At 53.4% G+C, this 20,084-nt stretch overlaps 1 protein-coding gene, 1 long non-coding RNA gene and 1 pseudogene across 2 annotated transcripts; all 3 read right to left on the bottom strand.

Annotated features, from left to right (window-relative positions):
- Positions 1–18: 18 nt before the first annotated feature.
- Positions 19–7,159, bottom strand: BCAP31 (B cell receptor associated protein 31). The gene is made up of 8 exons (XM_071421073.1): positions 7,126–7,159; positions 6,915–7,012; positions 6,111–6,211; positions 5,173–5,317; positions 4,200–4,335; positions 2,758–2,863; positions 2,195–2,295; positions 19–407 (listed from the first exon to the last, which is right to left on the bottom strand). Exons 2-8 carry the CDS (start codon positions 7,004–7,006, stop codon positions 369–371), a joined length of 720 nt encoding a protein of 239 aa, XP_071277174.1. The 5' UTR covers positions 7,007–7,012; positions 7,126–7,159; the 3' UTR covers positions 19–368.
- Positions 7,160–11,299: 4,140 nt separating this feature from the next.
- LOC139587141 (synaptophysin-like) lies at positions 11,300–19,225 on the bottom strand (annotated as a pseudogene).
- On the bottom strand, positions 13,226–13,967 carry LOC139587140 (uncharacterized). The gene is made up of 2 exons (XR_011678229.1): positions 13,861–13,967; positions 13,226–13,727 (listed from the first exon to the last, which is right to left on the bottom strand). It is a non-coding gene; the product is annotated as an uncharacterized lncRNA (long non-coding RNA).
- Positions 19,226–20,084: the final 859 nt, after the last annotated feature.

Genomic DNA, 20,084 nt, shown 5'->3' with positions numbered 1-20,084 from the left:
GGTCCCAAACCAACCGAGTCCCAACCCGAGGTGATTTTATTGAAGCCGAAAAAAGGAGAGGGGTCCCCATTGCCCCCCCAAAAAACCCCTGGGAAGAGGGGGGGACAAAAGGGGGGTTCAGCCTCCCAAAACGAGGCTTGGACCCCCCGAAAAAACGAGATTTGGACCCCAAAAAAAGGGTGAAAGGTCCCAAAAATGACACCAGAACCCCCCCAAATATGGCGTTGAGGGCGTGGCCTTGTCATGAGGGCGGGGCTTGGTCCGGAAGAGGCTTTTGGGGCGTGGCCTGGTCCCAAGGGCGGGGTTTACAACCGTTGTGGGCGTGGTTTGAAGCTGTTTGTGGGCGTGTCTCTGCGTGGCCCCGCCCCTCACTCCTCCTTCTTGTCCCGGGGTCCGTCGTGGGCGGCCTGGGGGGGGCAAAGGGGGGAATTGAGGGAGGTTTTGGGGGTCCCGAGGGGGTTTTGGGGTGCACTGGGGGGGATTTGGGGAGCCCTGGAAGGGATTTTGGGGGGTCCCGAGGGGGTTTTGGGGGTCCCGAGGGGGTTTTGGGTTGCACTGGGGGGGATTTGGGGAGCCCTGGAGGGGATTTTGGGGTCCCAAGGGGGTTTTGGGGGTCCCGAGGGGGTTTTGGGGTGCACTGGGGGGGTTCAGGGAATTTAGGGGGACCCACAGAGGGGGTCTGGGGGGTCCTGGAGGGGATTTTGGGGGATCCCCAAAGGGTTTTAGGGGAGAATTTTGGGGGTCCCCTCGGGATATTTTTGGGGGGCATTACTGGGGTCCCCAGGGTATTTTGGGGTGAATTTTGTGGTATTTTTGGGGGTGTTTTTATGGTATTTTGAGGGGTATTTTGGGGTGTTTGGGGCGGTATTTTTATGGTATTTTTGGGGGGGGGTTGGGGTTTTTTGGAGGGCATTTTTGGGATATATTTTTTGAGGTATTTTGGGTTATTGTGAGGTATTTTTGGGGATATTTTGAGGGATATTTTTGTGGCATTTTGGAGGCTATTTTTGGGGGTGGGTTTCTGGTATTTTGGGGTGCATTTTGTGGTATTTTTGTGGTATTATTTTTGGGGGTGGGTTCTGGTATTTTGGGGTGCATTTTGTGGTATTTTTGTGGTATTTGGGTGTATTTCAAGGGTATTTTTGGGGGTGTTTTATGGTATTTTTGGGGGTACTCATTTTGGGGTTTTTTGGGGTATTTTGGGGGTATTCTTTGGGTGCTTTGGGAGTATTTTTGGTGTATTTTTGGCGGTATTTATTTTGGGGGTTTTTGGGGTATTTAGAGGTATTTTGGGGGTAGTTTTTGGGTGCTTTGGGGTATTTTGGGGGTGGTTTTTGGGGCAGTTTTTGGGGTATTTTTGGGTTGGTTTGGGGGTATTTAGGGGTGGGGTCTGAGGTATTTTTTGGGGTGGTTTGGGGGTATTTTGGGGGTGGGGTCTGAGGTATTTTTTGGGGTATTTTGGGGGTGTTTTTTGGGGCAGTTTTTGGGGTATTTTTGGGGTGTTTTGGGGGTGTTTTGGGGTGGGGTCTGAGGTATTTTTTGGGGTGTTCTGGGGGTATTTTGGGGTAGGGTCTGAGGTATTTTTTGGGGTATTTTGGGGGTGTTTTTGGGGGTGTTTTTTGGGGCAGTTTTTGGGGTATTTTTGGGGTGGTTTGGGGGTGTTTTGGGGTGGGGTCTGAGGTATTTTTTGGGGTGTTCTGGGGGTATTTTGGGGTAGGGTCTGAGGTATTTTTTGGGGTATTTTGGGGGTGTTTTTGGGGGTGTTTTTTGGGGCAGTTTTTGGGGTATTTTTGGGGTGGTTTGGGGGTGTTTTGGGGTGGGGTCTGAGGTATTTTTTGGGGTGTTTTGGGGGTATTTTGGGGTGGGGTCTGAGGTATTTTTTGGGGTGTTTTGGGGGTGTTTTGGGGTGGGGTTTGAGGTATTTTTTGGGGTATTTTGGGGGTGTTTTTTGGGGCGGTTTTTGGGGTATTTTTGGGGTGGTTTGGGGGTGTTTTGGGGTGGGGTCTGAGGTATTTTTTGGGGTGGTTTGGGGGTATTTTGGGGTAGGGTCTGAGGTATTTTTTGGGGTATTTTGGGGGTGTTTTTGGGGGTGTTTTTTGGGGCAGTTTTTGGGGTATTTTTGGGGTGGTTTGGGGGTGTTTTGGGGTGGGGTCTGAGGTATTTTTTGGGGTGTTTTTGGGGTGTTTTGGGGTACCTGCAGCCTGGCGTGCTCCTCCAGCAGCCGATCGTACTCGCGGGTCAGGCCCTGGGCCTGGCGCCTCATGGCCTGCACCTCGCTCTCGGCCTTCTCCAGAGCTGGGGGGAATTTTGGGGGAAATTTGGGGGATTTTGGGGAATTTTTGGAATTTTTTCTGACACCCCCAAATCCTCCAGACCCCCCCCATTTGTTCCATTTTTGGGGAGCTCAGGGTCACCTCAAATTCCCCCAAATTCTTCTTGAACCCTTCCCAGACTCCCTCAAAATTCTCCAAAATCCCCCCAAATTTCCTCTTTAACTTTCTCAGACCCCGCCAAATTCCCTTTAAATCCCCCAAATTCCTCATCAACCATCCCAAACCACCCTAAATTCACAAATTTTCCCCCCAAAATCCCTCTTTAATTTCCTCAGACCTCCCAAAATTCTCCTTTAACCCCCTCAAAATTCCCCTTTAAGCCCCCCCAGACCTCCCTAAAATCTCCAAAATTCCCCTTTAAACTCCTCAAAAATCCCCAAAATTCCCCTTTAACCCCCCAAAAATCCCCAAATTTCCCCCTTACCCTTCTTGCTGAGCTCCAGCTCCTCCTTCAGTGACTCCACCTTGGCCTTGAGGGTCTCATTCTCGTCCCGGGTGGGGGACGGGGCCCCCCCAGACTCCTTCAGTTGCTGAGGGGCACAAAAAAAGGGGGGTTCAGGGTTTTTGGGGGGTCTGAGGGGTTAAATCAGGGGATTGGGGTTTTATCCTGATTTTTTTAGGGTTTTTTTGGGGTTTATTCCAATTTTTTAGGGTTTTTTTGGGAGTTTATCCTGATTTTTTTGAGCGACTTATCCTATTTTTTGGGGGCAGTTTATTCTGATTTTTTGGGGGTTTATTCTGATTTTTTTGGTTTTAGGGGATCCCAGGTGTTTTTAGGTATCCCAGGTGTTTTTGGGGTTGTTTTCAGGTGGTTTTTGGGGTTGTTTTCAGGAGTTTTTTGGGATTGTTTTCAGGTGTTTTTTTGGATTGTTTTCAGGTGGTTTTGGGGTTGTTTTCAGGTGGTTTTTGGGGTTGTTTTCAGGTGGTTTTGAGGGTTGTTTTCAGGTGGTTTTTGGGGTTGTTTTCAGGTGGTTTTTGGGGTTGTTTTCAGGTGGTTTTGAGGGTTGTTTTCAGGTGGTTTTTGGGTTGTTTCCAGGTGGTTTTGGGGTTGTTTTCAGGTGGTTTTTGGGATTGTTTTCAGGTGGTTTTTGGGGTTGTTTTCAGGTGGTTTTGAGGGTTGTTTTCAGGTGGTTTTTGGGGTTGTTTTCAGGTGGTTTTTTGGATTGTTTTCAGGTGGTTTTGGGGTTGTTTCCAAGTGGTTTTTGGGGTTGTTTTCAGGTGGTTTTGGGGTTGTTTCCAGGTGTTTTTTGGGGTTGTTTTCAGGTGGTTTTTGGGGTTGTTTTCAGGTGGTTTTTTGGATTGTTTCCAGGTGGTTTTTGGGGTTGTTTTCAGGTGGTTTTGGGGTTGTTTCCAGGTGTTTTTTGGGGTTGTTTCCAGGTGGTTTTTGGGGTTGTTTTCAGGTGGTTTTTGGGGTTGTTTTCAGGTGGTTTTGAGGGTTGTTTTCAGGTGGTTTTTGGGGTTGTTTTCAGGTGGTTTTGGGGTTGTTTCCAGGTGGTTTTGGGGTTGTTTCCAGGTGGTTTTTGGGGTGTTTTTTGGGGTTGTTTCCAGGTGGTTTTTGGGGTTGTTTCCAGGTGGTTTTTGGGGTTGTTTCCAGGTGGTTTTGGGGTTGTTTCCAGGTGGTTTTTGGGGTGTTTTTTGGGGTTGTTTCCAGGTGGTTTTTGGGGTTGTTTTCAGGTATTTTTGGGGTTGTTTCCAGGTGGTTTTTGGGGTTGTTTTCAGGTGGTTTTTGGGATTGTTTCCAGGTGGTTTTTGGGGTTGTTTTCAGGTGGTTTTGGGGTTGTTTCCAGGTGTTTTTTGGGGTGTTTTTTGGGGTTGTTTCCAAGTGTTTTTTGGGGTTGTTTCCAGGTGTTTTAGGGCAGCCTGTACCTTCCTGAGGGCGTCGTTGTCCTCCAGGTACTGCCGTGCGGCCTGGCTGGCGCCCTCGGCCTGCTTGCGGAACGCTTGGCTGGAGGCACCCAGGGCAGCCTGGGCCGAGATCAGCGTCACCAGGCGCCTCAGGAGGCTGGGGAGGACAAAAATGGGGGTGAGGGACCCCAAATTTGGCTTAGGGGTCCCCCTAGGGGTCACCCAGAACCCCCCCTGAGCTCCCTGGGCCTGTTGGGCTGAGGCCTGGCTGGAGGCCTCGAGTGCGGCCTAGGCCGAGATCAGGGCCTGGAAGCGCCTCAGGAGTTGGAGGGACAAATTTGGGATGAAGGACCCCCCAAATTGGGGTCAAGGACCCCCAAATTGGAGTTAGAGACCCCCCTTGGGTCTCCCAGAGCCCCCCCTGAGCTCCTGGGGCCTGTTGGGCTGAGGCCTGGCTGAAGGCCTCGAGTGCGGCCTAGGCCGAGATCAGGGCCCGGAGGTGCCTCAGGAGTCGAAGGGACAAATTTGGGATGAAGGACCCCCCAAATTGGGGTCAAGGACCCCCCCAAATTGGGGTCAAGGACCCCCAAATTGGAGTTAGAGACCCCCCTGGGTCACCCAGAGCCCCTCCTGAGCTCCCTGGGCCTGTTGGGCTGAGGCCTGGCTGGAGGCCTCGAGTGCGGCCTAGGCCGAGATCAGGGCCAGGAGGCGCCTCAGGAGTTGGGGGGCACAAATGGGGGTCAGGAACCCAAAACTGGGGTGAGAGAGCCTCAAATTGAGGTGAGGGACCCCCCAAATTCGGGTCAGAGACCTCACAAGCCCCCCTGAATCCCCCCCCCCCGCCCCGAGCTCTTTGGGCCTGTGTGAGGCCTGTCTGGAGGCTTTGAGTGCAGCCTAGGCCAAGATCAGGGTTAGGTCACCCCCAAACCCCCCAGATTGTGTCTGGGACCCCCCAAATTGTATCCAGGGCCCCCCAAATCCCCCCCAGGCTCACAAGGAGAGCAGCAGGGCGAAGCCAGCCAGGTACAGGTTCCTCTGGGCACGGAACAGTTTCATGTGGAAGTGCTCCAGCGCGGCCGGGCTGGTGCCCAGAGCCTCCCTGTCCCCCACGTTGTACCTACGGGTCTCCCTCAGGGCATCTGGGGGGACAGGGGGGGTCAGCAGGGGGGGACACCCCCAGAGACACCCCCCAAAATCCACCCGGAGCCACCCCAAATCTGCCTGGATACACTGAGGCAGCCCTCGCACAGAGGCGTCAAAATCTCCTCAAAATTCACCCAAAATTCCCCAAAAAACCTCCCCAAATTACCCCAAAATTCTCTCCAGATCTACCCAAAATTGCCCCCCAAAAAATTCACCTGTAGTCCCCCCAAATCCACCCAAATTCTCTCTCAAAATTCCCTCAAATCCCCTCAAAATCCATCCAAAATTCCCCCAAAAAAATCACCCAACATTCCCCCAAATTCACCCAAATTTCCTCCAAATTTCCCTCAAAAATCCTCCCAAATCCCAAAAATCTCCCCAAACTTCCCTCAAAATTCTCTCCAGATCTACCCAAAATTGCCCCCCAAAAATTCACCTGTCGTCCCAAATCCCCCCCCAAATCCACCCAAATTCTCTCTCAAAATTCCCTCAAATCCCCTCAAAATCCATCCAATTCCCCCAAAAAAATCACCCAACGTTCCCCCCAAATTTCCCTCAAAAATCCCAAAAATCTCCCCAGATTTCCCCCAAAATTCTCTCCAAATCTACCCAAAATTTCCCCCCAAAAAATTCACCCAAAGTTCCCTAAAACCCACTCAAATTTCCCCCGAATCCACCCCAAAACCCACCTAAAATCCCTCCAAAAAATCCACCCAAATTGCCCCCAAAATTCACCCAAATTTTCCCCAAATCCCCCACAAATTTTCCCCTAAAATCCCCCATGCCCACCGAGCAGCAGCAGCACGAGGATGACGATGAGCACGATGAAGAAGGAGTTCCCATAGGACACCACCAGCCCCACCAGGCGGGAGCGGAAAATTTTCTGCCATCTGAGGGAGCGGGGGGAGCACAAATTGGGGACCCCCCAAAATCCCCCAAATTTCAGGGAATCCCCCCCCCCCCAGGGACTCCCCAGTTTTTTAAAACAAAATTTTCAGTTCCAGGGTCGTGAAAAAGGAAAGAAAATTTTCTTTTTTTAAGGAATTTTTTTGCTTTTATATAGGGGGGAGGGCACAAACTGCGATCCCCCCCCTAAGGACTCCCAAAAACTCCCCAGGACCCCCCAAATTTCAAGGTATTCTGCCCCAGGACCCCCCAAATTTTAGCGAACCCCCCCAGGACCCCCAAAATTTTAGGGAACCTCCCCAGAACCCTCCAAAATTCCCTCAAGAAATCTCCAATCCCACAGGACCCCCCCAAAGGGTCCCCACCCCATTTTGTCTCTCAGAGACCCCCCCAAATCCTCCCCTCGACCCTCAGGGACCCCTCCCCACACTTGGGGACCCCTCCCCATTTTTGGGACCCCCCCCACTTTCAGGGACCCCTCCCCTCATTTAGGGACCCCTCTCTTTATAGCGACCCCCTCCACTTTTAAGGACCCCTCTCCACATTTAGAGACCCTTCCTCACCTTTAGGGACCCCTCCCCACTTTAAAGGACCCCTCCCCACGTTTAGGGACTCCCTCCTTTTAGGGACTTCCCCCCCTCACTTTTAGGGAACCCTCCCCACTTTTAGGCCCCCCCCTCTCCTCACCTGGCCGGGGACACGAAGGGGACGCAGAGCAGCAGCACCAAAAACACCTCCGCGTACAGGAACGTGGCCACCGCCGTCCACTGCAGGCTCATGGCGGCCTGAGGGGGGCACGGGCAGCGATGGGGACCCGGTTTGGAGCACCGGGACCCCCAAAATCCCCTCAGGACCCCCAAAAACCGCCCCGGAGCCGCCCCTCCCCCACGGCCCTCACCCTCAGCTGTCGCCCCCGCCCAAACCGGAAGAAACAGGGGAAGCCACGCCCACTCGCTGAGGGAGCGACCAATCAGAGCGAGAGGCGGGAAAATAGGAAGTGACGTCACATCTGCCCGCCATTTTCCCCGCCTCACCCGGGAAAATTTAATAAGAAATTTAAAAATAAATGTAATAAGAAATTTAACCAACTGGAATGAGATCGTTGAAGCGGGTAAAATGAATTGTAATTAATTGAATCATTAGTGGAGTTAATGGGATTGAAAATGAGGCCACGCCTCTTTCGGAGTGGCACCGCCCACACCTCCCCACCTCTTAAGGCCAATGGTTCATCCGTCACCCGTAGCCACGCCCCCACCTCATCCCACAGCCAATCATTGTCCCGCCCTCACCGTTTGTCCCGCCCACAGCATTGATTGATTGATTGATAGCTCTGGACTCGTTTAATGCATTTATTGGGGGGGCGGCCGGTACCCCCCGAATTTGGGGGGGGCGTCGTGAGGGGTCCTGGGGGGTCCCAAGGGGGCTTGGGTGGGTCCCGAGAGGCTTTTGGGGTCCTGCGGGTGTTCCAAGGGAGTTTTGGGGGTCTCCAGGGGGTGGTTTGGGATTTTTGGGGGGGTCCCAAAGGGATTTTGGGGGTCCTGGGGGTTCCCAAAGGGAATTTTGGGGATCCCGGGGAGGTTCCAAAGGGATTTTGGGGGTCTTGGGAGGGTCCCTGGTGGATTTTGGGGAGAATTTGAGCATCCTGAGGGTTTTCGGGATGGATTTTGGTGGGGTCCCCAAAGATTCGGAGAGGGTTTTTTTTTTTGGGGGGGGGGGGGTCCGGCAGGATTTTGGGGGTCTCAGCCAGGGGCCCCCCCCAGCAGCAGCAGCCCCAGCAGGACCCCCCCGATCACCCCCAGTGCCACCAGTTGGGCTCGGAGGGGGAGGAGGCGCCCGGATCCCGGGGGGGGCTCGGGGGGTCCCGCGAAGATTTTGGGGGGTCCCGGGGGGGCTCGGAGCGGCTGCCGGGGCTCCAAACGCAGGGGGCTGATGGGGGGGGGGGGAATAAATTAGGGGGGGCTCGGGGGGGGGGGGTCACAAAATCCCCCCCCTCCCCCCCACCTCACCTGTCCACGTGATCCATCAGGGTGGGGGAGGGGCTGGGGGAGCGCTCCACAATCTGGGGGGGGGGGGCGAGGGGGGGGGAGGGGTCAGGGGGAGAGGAACCCCCCCTAAATTCCCTCAAAATCCCCCCCAAAAATTCCCGCAAATTTCTCCTAAATTCCCGCAAATTTCCCCTAAAATTCCCTCTAAATTTCCTCCCAAATCCGCAAAAATTCCCTTAAATTTCCCCTAAAATCCCACCCCAAATTCCCTCAAAATCCTCCCTAAAATTCCCTTAAATTTCTTCTAAAATTCCCTTCAAAATTTCCCCAAAATGGGCTCAAAATTCCCTCAAAACTTCCCCAAAATTTCTTTAAAATTCCCTCAAAATCCCCCCCAAAATTTCCTCAAAATCCCCCAAAAATCTCCTCAAAAACTTCCCAAAATTCCCTCAAAATTTCCCCCCAAATCCACACAAATTCCCCTAAAAATTCTCTTAAATTTCCCCTAAAATCCTCTCAAAATCCCCCCGAAATTCCCTCCATTTTCCCTCAAATCCCCCCAAATTTCCTCCCACTCCCCTCCTCCTTCTCACAGGTTGCCGCGCTCGCGCCCCCCCCCCCAAATTCTGGGGGGGCTCTGTCGCTGTCGGGATCATCTGGGGGGGACACAGGGGGAGTGAGGGGGGCGCAGAGACCCCCCAAAAAAAACCAGGACCCCCCCAAACCCCCCCAGGACCCACCAAACCCCTCCAAGACCTCCCCAAATTCCTCTGGGACCCCCCAGGACCCCCCAAAGTCCCTCCCAGGGACCCCCAAATCCCTCTGGGACCCCTCCAAACCCCCCCAGGGACCCCCCCTCCGTACCCGACCCCACCCCAGATCCTCCCAGGGACTCCAAAACTTCCCCCAGGGACCCCCAAATCCCCCTCAGGACCCCCCAAATCCCCCTCAGGACCCCCCCCAAATCCTCCCAGGACCCCCCAAACCCCCTCCCCACGGACCCGCCCCCCCCCTCCTCCAGCGCCGGGTCTCGAACTCGTAGAATTTCTTCTCGTAGAGTTTGCGGGGGGGCCCTGAGGTGGGAGGCACGGGGTCAGCCCAGTGCTCCCAGTGCAAACCAGTGTTCCCAGTTACCCTTCCCAGTGCTCCCAGTCCAAACCAGTGTTCCCAGTTACCCCTCCCAGTGCTCCCAGTGCAAACCAGTGTTCCCAGTTACCCCTCCCAGTGCTCCCAGTCCAAACCAGTGTTCCCAGTTACCCCTCCCAGTGCTCCCAGTGCAAACCAGTGTTCCCAGTTACCCCTCCCAGTGCTCCCAGTGCAAACCAGTGTTCCCAGTTACCCCTCCCAGTCCAAACCAGTGTTCCCAGTTACCCCCCACCCATCCAGTCCCTCCCAGTCCCTCCCAGTCCCTCCCAATGTCCCCAAATCCCCTCCCAATCCCCACCCAGTCCCTCCCAGTTCCCCTCCAGTTCCTCCCAGTCCCTCCCAGTCACTCCCAGTTCCCCCCAGTCCCTCCCAATGTCCCCAAATCCCCTCCCAGTCCCTCCCAGTTCCCCTCCAGTCCCTCCCAGTCCCTCCCAATGTCCCCAAATCCCCTCCCAGTCCCTCCCAGTTCCCCCCAGTCCCCTCCCAGTCCATCCCAGTGCCCACCCAGGGGCCCGCGCCGGCTCTGGAGCTTCTCCAGCAGCTCCTCGTCCGAAAGGCCCCGAAAACTCTCCATGGCTGAGGGAGGGTCCGGGGGTCACTGGGGGGGGGGTCCCCTGTGTTTTTAGGGGTGTCCCAGGGTGGTCCCCCCTCGATTTTGGGGGTCCCGATGTCCCCTCACAGCTCTGGGGGGGGGGAAGTTCTGGGGGTCTCCCCGGGGGTTTTGGGTGGTCCCGAGATCCCCTCACGGCTCTGAGGGCGATTCTGGACGGATCCCTCCATGAATTTTGGGGTTTTTTGGATGTTTTTTTGGGGGGGATTTTTAGGGGATTTTTCGGGGGAGTCCCGAGTTCCCCTCACGGCTCTGAGTGAGGTTCCAGGGGGTTTCCCGCTGAGTTTCGGGTTCTTTTCGGGGCTTTTGGGGTTGTTGGGTGGTCCCGAGGTCATGTCACAGCTCTGGAGGCGATTCTGGGGGTCTCTCTATGAATTTTGGGGGTTTTTTGGGGGATCTTTGGGGGGTTTTGGGGCGTCCTGGGTTGGTTTGGGAGATCCTGGGGGAGTCCCGAGGTCCCCTCACGGCTCTGAGGGAAGTTCCAGGGGGTCTCCCCCTGAGTTTTGAGGTTTTTGGGGGTTTTGGGGGTTCCCGAGCTCCCGTCGAGGCTGTAGAAGGTATTTTAGGGGATCTAACCCAGAGTTTTTGGGGGTTCCCGGGGCATCTCGAGGTCCCCTCACGGCTCTGAGGGAAGGCTCTGAGGGGGCGTCTCCCTCTCCCGAATTTTGGGGTTTTTTTGGGATTTTTGGCGGTCCCGAGGTCCCCTCACGGCCTTGGAGTGGATTCCAGGAGGTCTCCCCCTGAGTTCTGGGTTTTTGGGGCTTTTTGGGGGTTTTTTTAGGGTTTTTGGAGGGGTCCCGGTACCTTCGCTCCGCCGGGGCCGCGCCGGGAATGACTCAGGGCAGGGGGCGTGGCCACCACAGACCCCGCCCACCGCCTTATTTGGATTGAATTCCCGCCCAAACGTGTAGGTGTGTCCATATATGGGCGTGGTTACCTCGAGACCCCACCCATTTCCTTATTTGAGTATGTGGGCGTGGTCAACGTTAAACCACGCCCACTCCTTCTTAAGGGTGGGGTCCCAGGGGGGTTTTGGGGGGTCCCAGCACCCCACGACCCCCTCCAACCCCTCCCATGAGCTCCAAACCCCCAGACCCCCCCCAAATCTGAGATTTCCATCCTCGAGACCTCCCCAAATGTTGGGTCACGACCCTCAGACCCCCCCCCCAAAAGCAGATCTGAACCCCAAGAACCACCCCCCCCCCAAAAATTAGGGTCCAGACCCCTCCCTCCCGAAGATTTGGGGTCCCCCAACCAAACACCCCAATTTCAAGACACCTCCCCCCAAATTTAGAGTACAGCCCCCCCCAAAAAAATTTGGGAACCCCCCCTGGCGGTGTCACCGTTATCTTTTATTCCCTCCGGGGGGGTCCCCAGGGGGGGCTCAGCCCCCGCCCCCCACCCCCGGCCCTGCCCCACATTTTTTTTTTTGGGGGGGGGGGGAATTGAGGGGGGGCAGCCGGGGGGGAGCCCCCAAAACGTCACAATCACGGCACAAAGACACGGGGGGGAGGGGGGCGTGGGGTGGGGGAGGGGCACGGCCGGGGGAGGGGGGGCTTTGGCACGGATGTGGGGTGGGGGAAGGGCAGTGAGGGGGATTTTGGGGGGATTTGGGTGGTTTTGGGGGAGTTTTAGGGGTTTCATTGGGGCGGGGGGGTTCTATTGGGGAGGGGGTCAAGCCCCTCCCACTCCACGGTCCCCTCCCCCTTGGGGGGCGTGGCTCAGCCCCAGGCCCCGCCCCCGATCGCCGCCGCGTGGGGCGGCTCTTCGGCACAGCGCCCCCTGCTGGAGGGGAGGACCTGGGGAGAGGCCAGAAAGGGCCAGGGTCAGGCGCCCCCTGGCGGCTTGGAGGACTCGGATCCAAATTTTATCCACCCTGCCCCCAAAATTACCCCCAAAGCACCCCAAACCCTCCCCAGAATACCCCAAATCACAGCCAGAACACCTAAACCCACCAAACCTCCTCCCAAAACACCCCCAAAAAACCCCTCCCCAAAACCCCTCAAAGCACTTCCAAACCTTCTCCCAAACCTCTCCTCAAAACCCCCAAACACTCCGACGGTCCCCTAAATCTCCTCCAAAAGCCCCCCAAACTTCTCCCCAAACCTCTCTCACACACCCCAAGTCCCCCCCAAACCCTCCCCCAAATACCCCCTCAAACTCCCCAAATCAATCCTCAAACCCCCCTAAACCCCCCTAAACCCCCTCAAAACCCCCCCCAAATCCCCCAAATACCCGCTCAAATCCCCTCAAACCCCTTCGAAACCCCCTAAAACCCCTCAAAAGCCCCCAAATACCCTCTCAAACCCCCCAAATCCCCCTCCAACCCCCACAAACCCCCTCAAAACCCCCCCAAATACCCCTCTCAATTCCCCCCAAACCTCCCCAAACCCCCTCAAACTCCCCAAACCCCCTTCAAAGCCCCCCAAAGCCCCCTCAAACCCCCCCAAATCCCCCTCAAATCACCCCCAAACCCCCTCCAACCCCCCCTAAACCCCCTCAAAACCCCACCAATACCCCCTTCAATCACCCCCAAACCTCCCAAAACCCTCCCAAACCACCCCCAGATCCCCCCAAACCACCCCCAAATCCCCCCCAAACCCCCCCAATTCCCCCCCAAACCCCCCAAAATCCCCCTCAAAACCCCCCCAACCCCCCACGCTCACCCTACATCTGGTTGGCGAAGGAGGTGGGGGCTCCCTGGCCGTACCCCCCTTCCGAGGGGGGCCCCCCGTAGCCGCCCTGGCCGTAGTCGGGCTGGTAGCCCCCCCCCAGGCTGGCCGTAGCCCCCCCCGGGTTGGCCGTACCCACCCTCGGGGGGGCCGTACCCCCCCCTCCGGGGCCGGGGCCTTTTCGGGGACCCCCCCCGGGGGCGCGGCGCGGGCCCCCAGGCCCCCCCAGCCGGTCTCCTTGAAGACGAACCAAAGGTTCCCCGTCCACAGCACCAGGTTCAGGAAGCCGAACACCTGAGGGGAATTTTGGGGGTTTTTTTGGGGATTTTTTGCGGTTTTTTTGGGATTTTTTTGGGGCTTTTTGGTGGTTTTCGGGGTTTTTTTTAGGGGGGGGATATGGAGGTTAAGACAGGTTCCCTGTCCACAGCACCAGGTTCAGGAAGCCAAACACCTGAGGGGAATTTGGGGGATTTTTTTGGGTTTTTTGGGGTTTTTCGGGGTTTTTTTAGGGGGGGTATATGGAGGTTTAGAGGGAATTTGGGGTTCCTCGTCCACAGCACCAGGTTCAGGAAGCCGAACACCTGCGGGGATTTGGGGGTTTTTTTGGGGTTTTTTTGGGGTTTTTTTCGGGTTTTTCGGGGGTGTTTTTAGGGGGGGATATGGAGGTTTAGACAGGTTCCCTGTCCACAGCACCAGGTTCAGGAAGCCGAACACCTGAGGGGAATTTGGGGGATTTTTGGGGTTTTTTTGGGATTTTTTGGGGGTTTTTTGGGGTTTTTTTTGGGGTTTTTGGGGTTTTTTTGGGGTTTTTCGGGGGTGTTTTTAGGGGGGGGATATGGAGGTTTAGACAGGTTCCCTGTCCACAGCACCAGGTTCAGGAAGCCGAACGCCTGAGGGGAATTTGGGGGATTTTTTGGAGTTTTTTGGGGGGGTTTGGGGGGATTTTTGGGTTTTTTTGGGGTTTTTTTTGGGTTTTTTGGGGGGAGGTTATAGGGGAATTTTAGGGATTTTGGGGTGATTTTGGGGAGGGGTTTGGGGGGCATTTGGGGTTCCCCGTCCACAGCACCAGGCTCAGGAAGCCGAACACCTGAGGGGGATTTTGGGTTTTTTTGGGGGATTTTTTGGGTTTTTTTGGGGGTTTTTTTTGGGGTTTTTAAGGGGGCATATGGAGGTTTAGACAGGTTCCCTGTCCACAGCACCAGGTTCAGGAAGCCGAACACCTGAGGGGAATTTGGGGGATTTTTTGGGTTTTTTGGGGGGGATTTTTGGGGTTTTTTGAGGTCTGCACCCCAGACTCACCACGGAGGTGTTGAGCCCCGAGCTCAGGGGGATTTGGGGGGAATTTGGGGTTTTTGGGGTCTCTGCACCCCAGACTCACCACGGAGGTGTTGAGCCCCAAGCTCAGGGGGATTTGGGGGGAATTTGGGAGGTTTTTAGGGGGGTTTTTGGGGGGGTTTTTTGGGGTTTTTGGGGTCTCTGCAGCCCAGACTCACCACGGAGGTGTTGAGCCCCAAGTTTCGTGTGGATTTGGGGGGATTTTTGGGGGATTTTGGGGTTTTTTGGGGTCTGCACTCCAGACTCACCACGGAGGTGTTGAGCCCCGAGGTCCGGGGGGATTTGGGGTTTTTTGGGAGGTTCTTAGGGGTTTTTTTGGGGGGGTTTTTTGGGGTTTTTGGGGTCTGCACCCCCAGACTCACCACGGAGGTGTTGAGCCCCAAGCTCAGGGGGATTTGGGGGGAATTTGGGGTTTTTTGGGGGGGTTTTTGGGGGGGATTTTTTGGGGTTTTTGGGGTCTCTGCTCCCAGACTCACCACGGAGGTGTTGAGCCCCGAGTTTCGGGGGGATTTTGGGGGGAATTTGGGGATTTTTGGGGTTTTTGGGGTGTCTGCACCCCCGACTCACCACGGAGGTGTTGAGCCCCAAGCTCATGGGGATTTGGGGGGAATTTGGGGTTTTTTTGGGGGGGATTTTTTGGGGTTTTTGGGGTCTCAGCACTCCAGACTCACCACGGAGGTGTTGAGCCCCAAGTTTCGTGTGGATTTGGGGGGATTTTTGGGGGATTTTGGGGTTTTTTGGGGTCTGCACCCCCATACTCACCACGGAGGTGTTGAGCCCCGAGGTCCGGGGGGATTTGGGGTTTTTTGGGGGGGATTTTTGGGGTTTTTGGGGGGGATTTTTGGTGGTTTTGGGGTCTGCACCCCCGACTCACCACGGAGGTGTTGAGCCCCGAGCTCAGGGGGAATTTGGTGTTATTGGGGAGGTTTTTTGGGTGGGATTTTTGGGGTTTTTGGGGAGGTTTTTTGGGGTTTTTTGGGGGGGATTTTTGGGGTTTTTGGGGTCTCTGCTCCCAGACTCACCACAGAGGTGTTGAGCCCCAAGCTCAGGGGGATTTGGGGTTTTTGGGAGCTTTTTAGGGGGGTTTTTGGGGTTTTTTTGGGGGGGATTTTTGGGGGTTTTTGACATCTGCACCCCCAGACTCACCACGGAGGTGTTGAGCCCCGAGCTCAGGGGGAATTTGGTGTTATTGGGGAGGTTTTTTGGGTGGGATTTTTGGGGTTTTTGGGTGGGATTTTTGGGGTTTTTTGGGTGGGATTTTTGGGGTTTTTGGGGTCTGCACCCCCAGACTCACCACGGAGGTGTTGAGCCCCGAGGTCCGGGGTGCCCCCAGCGCCTGGCACCGCGCCCCCGGGCGCTGGCACCCCCCCGACCTGGGCCAGCACCCCCGAGGGCGACGTGGCCGCCTTGACCTCGGCCAGCGCGGCCGCCCAGGCACAGGAGCTGACGAGCCACAGGAACGCCAGGGCTGCCGTCACACCCAGGTCCTGGGGACATGAAATCAAAATTAAAAATTAATTAAAAATAAAATAAAAAAAAAAATCCCAGTTAAAAATCCAAAAATCCCATTAAAAATGAAAAAATCACAGTTAAAAAACCCAAAAATCCCAATTAAAAACCCAAAAAACTCCCCCCAGGAGCTGACCAGCCACAGGAACGCCAGGGCTGCCGTCACACCCAGGTCCTGGGGACACGGAATTAAAATTAAAAATAAAAATAAATTAAAAAAAAAAAATCCCAGTTAAAAACCCAAAAATCCCAATGAAAAACCCAAAAATCCCAATGAAAAACCCAAAAATCTCCCTCCAGGAGCTGACCAGCCACAGGAACGCCAGGGCTGCCGTCACACCCAGGTCCTGGGGACATGAAATCAAAATTAAAAATTAATTAAAAATAAAATTTTAAAAAAAATCCCAGTTAAAAATCCAAAAATCCCATTAAAAATGAAAAAATCACAGTTAAAAACCCAAAAAATCCCGATTAAAAATGAAAAAATCCCAATTAAAAAACCCAAAAATTCCAATTAAAAATTAAAAAAAAATCCCCATTAAAAACCCAAAAATCCCAATGAAAAACCCAAAAATTCCAATGAAAAATGAAAAAAAATCCCAATGAAAAACCCAAAAATCCCAATGAAAAATTTTTAAAAATCGCAATTAAAAATTAAGAAAAATCACAATTAAAAATTTTTAAAAATACCAATTAAAAATAAAAATAATCCCAATTAAAAACTCAAAAGTCTCCCCCCAGGAGCTGACCAGCCACAGGAACGCCAGGGCTGCCGTCACACCCAGGTCCTGGGGACACGAAATCAAAATTAAAAATTAATTAAAAATAAAATTTAAAAAAATCCCAGTTAAAAACCTAAAAATCCCAATGAAAAATCCAAAAATCCCAATGAAAAACCCAAAAATCCCAGTGAAAAATTTTTAAAAATCGCAATTAAAAATGGAAAAAAATCCCAATTAAAAATAAAAATAATCCCAATTAAAAACCCAAAAATCCCAATGAAAAATTTAAAAAAATCGCAATTAAAAATGAAGAAAAATCGCAATTAAAAATTTTTAAAAATCGCACTTAAAAATTTTTAAAAATCGCAATTAAAAATGAAGAAAAATCGCAATTAAATTTTTTTTAAATTCCAATTAAAAATAGTAATAATCCCAATTAAAAATAAAAGTAATCCCAATTAAAAAACCCATAAATCTCCCCCCAGGAGCTGACCAGCCACAGGAACGCCAGGGCTGCCGTCACACCCAGGTCCTGGGGACATGAAATCAAAATTAAAAATTAATTAAAAATAAAATTTTAAAAAAAATCCCAGTTAAAAATCCAAAAATCCCATTAAAAATGAAAAAATCACAGTTAAAAACCCAAAAAATCCCGATTAAAAATGAAAAAATCCCAATTAAAAAACCCAAAAATTCCAATTAAAAATTAAAAAAAAATCCCCATTAAAAACCCAAAAATCCCAATGAAAAACCCAAAAATTCCAATGAAAAATGAAAAAAAATCCCAATGAAAAACCCAAAAATCCCAATGAAAAATTTTTAAAAAACGCAATTAAAAATTAAGAAAAATCACAATTAAAAATTTTTAAAAATACCAATTAAAAATAAAAATAATCCCAATTAAAAACTCAAAAGTCTCCCCCCAGGAGCTGACGAGCCACAGGAACGCTAGGGCTGCCGTCACACCCAGGTCCTGGGGACATGAAATTAAAAATAAAAATAAAAATAAAAATAAATTTAAAAAAAAAATCCCAGTTAAAAACCCAAAAATCCCAATGAAAAACCCAAAAATCCCCATTAAAAACCAAAAATCCCAATTAAAAATGAAAAAAAAATCCCAATTAAAAATAAAAATAATCCCGATTAAACACCCAAAAATCCTAATTAAAAACCAAAAACCTTCAATTAAGGCCCCAAAATCCCAATTAAAAACCCAAAAAAAAAAATCCCGATGAAAAACCCAAAACTCCCCCTTTCAACACCCCCAAACCCTTCAATAACCACTCGAAACCCCCCAAAACCCCTCCAAACCCCCCCAAATTTCGCCCCACGCCCCCCAAACCCCCCCACTCACAATGCGGGGCCCGCGCCCCCCCCGCCTGGTAGGCCTGGGGGGCGAACAGGTACCCCCCGAGGGACCCCCAAAACTGCCCCAAAACCCCCCCAAAACCCCCCCAAAACTGCCCCAAAGCCCCCCAAAAGTGCCCCAAAGCCCATCCCACCCACCCCAAACTCCCCAAAACCCCCCCAAAACTGCCCCAAACCCCCTCAAATTTCACCCCAGCTCCCCCAAACCCCCCGAGACCCCCCCCAAAACCCCCTTTAAACACCCCCAAACCCTTCAATAACAGCTCCAAACTCCCCCAAAACGGCCCCGAACCCCCCCATAACCACCACAAACTCCCCCCAAAACCCCTCCAAACCCCCCCAAATTTCGCCCCACGCCCCCCAGACCCCCCCACTCACGATGCGGGGCCCGCGCCCCCCCGCCCGGTAGGCCTGGGGGGCGAACAGGTACCCCCCGAGGGACCCCCCAAAACTGCCCCAAAGCCCCCCCAAAACTGCCCTAAAGAACCCCAAAACTGCCCCAAAGAACCCCAAAACTGCCCCAAAGCCCACCAAATTTCACCCCAGCTCCCCCAACCCCTTCAAGAGACCCCCAAACCTCATCCCACCCACCCCAAACCCCCCACAAGACCCTCCTCAAAACCCCCCTTTAAACACCCCCAAACCCTTCAATAACAGCTCCAAACTTGCCCAAAACAGCCCCGAACCCCCCCCAAACTCCCCCAAAACCCCTCCAAACCCCCCCAAATTTCATCCAAGTCCCCCCAGTCCCCTTCAAGAGACCCCCAAACCCCATCCCACCCACTCCAAACCCGCCACAAGACCCCCCCAAAACCCCCATTAATCCACTCGAAACTCCCCCAAACCCCCCCCAAAACCCCTCCAAACCCCCCCAAATTTCATCCAAGTCCCCCCAACCCCTTCAAGAGACCCCCAAACCCCATCCCACCCCCCCAAACCCCCCACAAGACCCCCGCCAAAACCCCCTTTAAACACCCCCAAACCCTTGATTAACCACTCGAAACCTCCCCCAAAACCCCCCCAAACTCCCCCAAAACCCCTCCAAACCCCCCCAAATTTCGCCCCACGCCCCCCAGACCCCCCACTCACGATGCGGGGCCCGCGCCCCCCCGCCCGGTAGGCCTGGGGGGCGAACAGGTACCCCCCGAGGGCGGCGGGGGCGTAGAGGAAGGAGCCGACCCCGACGGTGACGAAGAACTGAGCGGCCGAGGAGTGGTCACCGACCAGGAACACCCGCTCGGGGGGGCCCGCCCCGCACGAGGGGGGCCTCGAAGTACACCTGGTGCAGCCTGGGGGGGTCCCCGTTATTTGGGGGGGGGGTCCCCGTCCTGATTTTTGGGGATTTTTTGGGGATTTTTTTGGGATTTTTTGGGGATTTTTTGCGATTTTTTGCGGATTTTCGGACCCTCCCACACGCCTGGTGCAGCCTGGGGGGGGCGTCCCGTCCTGATTTTTCGGGATTTTTTGGGGATTTTTTGAGATTTTTTGGGATTTTTGGGGGATTTTTTGCGGATTTTTTGATTTTTTTTTTTTTTTTTTTTTTTTTTGCGGATATTTTGCGGAATTTTTTGCGGATTTTTTGTGGATTTTTTTGCGATTTTTTGGGGAGTTTGGGACCCTCCCACACACCTGGTGCAGCCCGGGGGGGTCCCCGTTATTTTGGGGGGGGTCCCCGTCCTGATTTTTGGGGAATTTTTTGGGATTTTTTGGGATTTTTTGTGGATTTTTTGCGGATTTTGGGACCCTCCCACACGCCTGGTGTAGCCTGGGAGGGGGGGGTCCCGTCCTGATTTTTCGGGATTTTTTTGGGATTTTTTGCGGATTTTTTGAGGTTTTTTGCGGATTTTTTGCGGATTTTTTGGGGATTTTTTGAGATTTTTCGCGGATTTTTTGCGGAATTTTTTGCAGAATTTTTGCGGATTTTTTGTGGATTTTTTTTGCGATTTTTTGGGGATTTTGGGACCCTCCCACACACCTGGTGCAGCCTGGGGGGTCCAGGGTAAAGTTTGGGGGGTCCCGTCCTGATTTTTGGGGGATTTTTGGGGATTTTTGGGGGATTTTTTGGGATTTTTTTTGCGGATTTTTTGCGGATTTTCGGACCCTCCCACACGCCTGGTGCAGCCTGGGGGGTCCAGGGTAAAGTCTGGGGGGTCCCGTCCTGATTTTTGGGAATTTGGGGACCCCCCCACACACACTCAGTGCACCCTGGGGGGAGCCCTGGTTGTTTGGGGGGGTCCAGGGTACACAAAGACCCCTCCAGACACCCCAAATCCCCCCCAGTTTGCCCCCAAATTCCCCCCAAACCCCCTCCCAAATTCACCCCAAATCTCCCCCAAAACCCCCCTAAATCCCCCCCAAACTCCTCCCCGAACCCCAAATCCCCCCCCCCAAAATCCCCCCGAAGCTCCCCCCAAATCCCTCCCAGACCCCTCCCAGACCCCTCCCAGACCCCCCAACTTCCCCCAGACCCCTCCCAGCCCCCCAAAATCCCCCCTAAAATCCCCCCAAAT

The sequence above is a fragment of the Agelaius tricolor genome, unplaced genomic scaffold (genome assembly GCF_023055355.1).
Source record: "Agelaius tricolor isolate 1412-34295 unplaced genomic scaffold, bAgeTri1.0.p SCAF_182, whole genome shotgun sequence".
NCBI lineage: Eukaryota > Metazoa > Chordata > Aves > Passeriformes > Icteridae > Agelaius > Agelaius tricolor.
The sequence above is the reverse complement of the archived record's forward strand: the minus strand, read 5'-3'. Positions and strand labels throughout refer to the sequence as shown.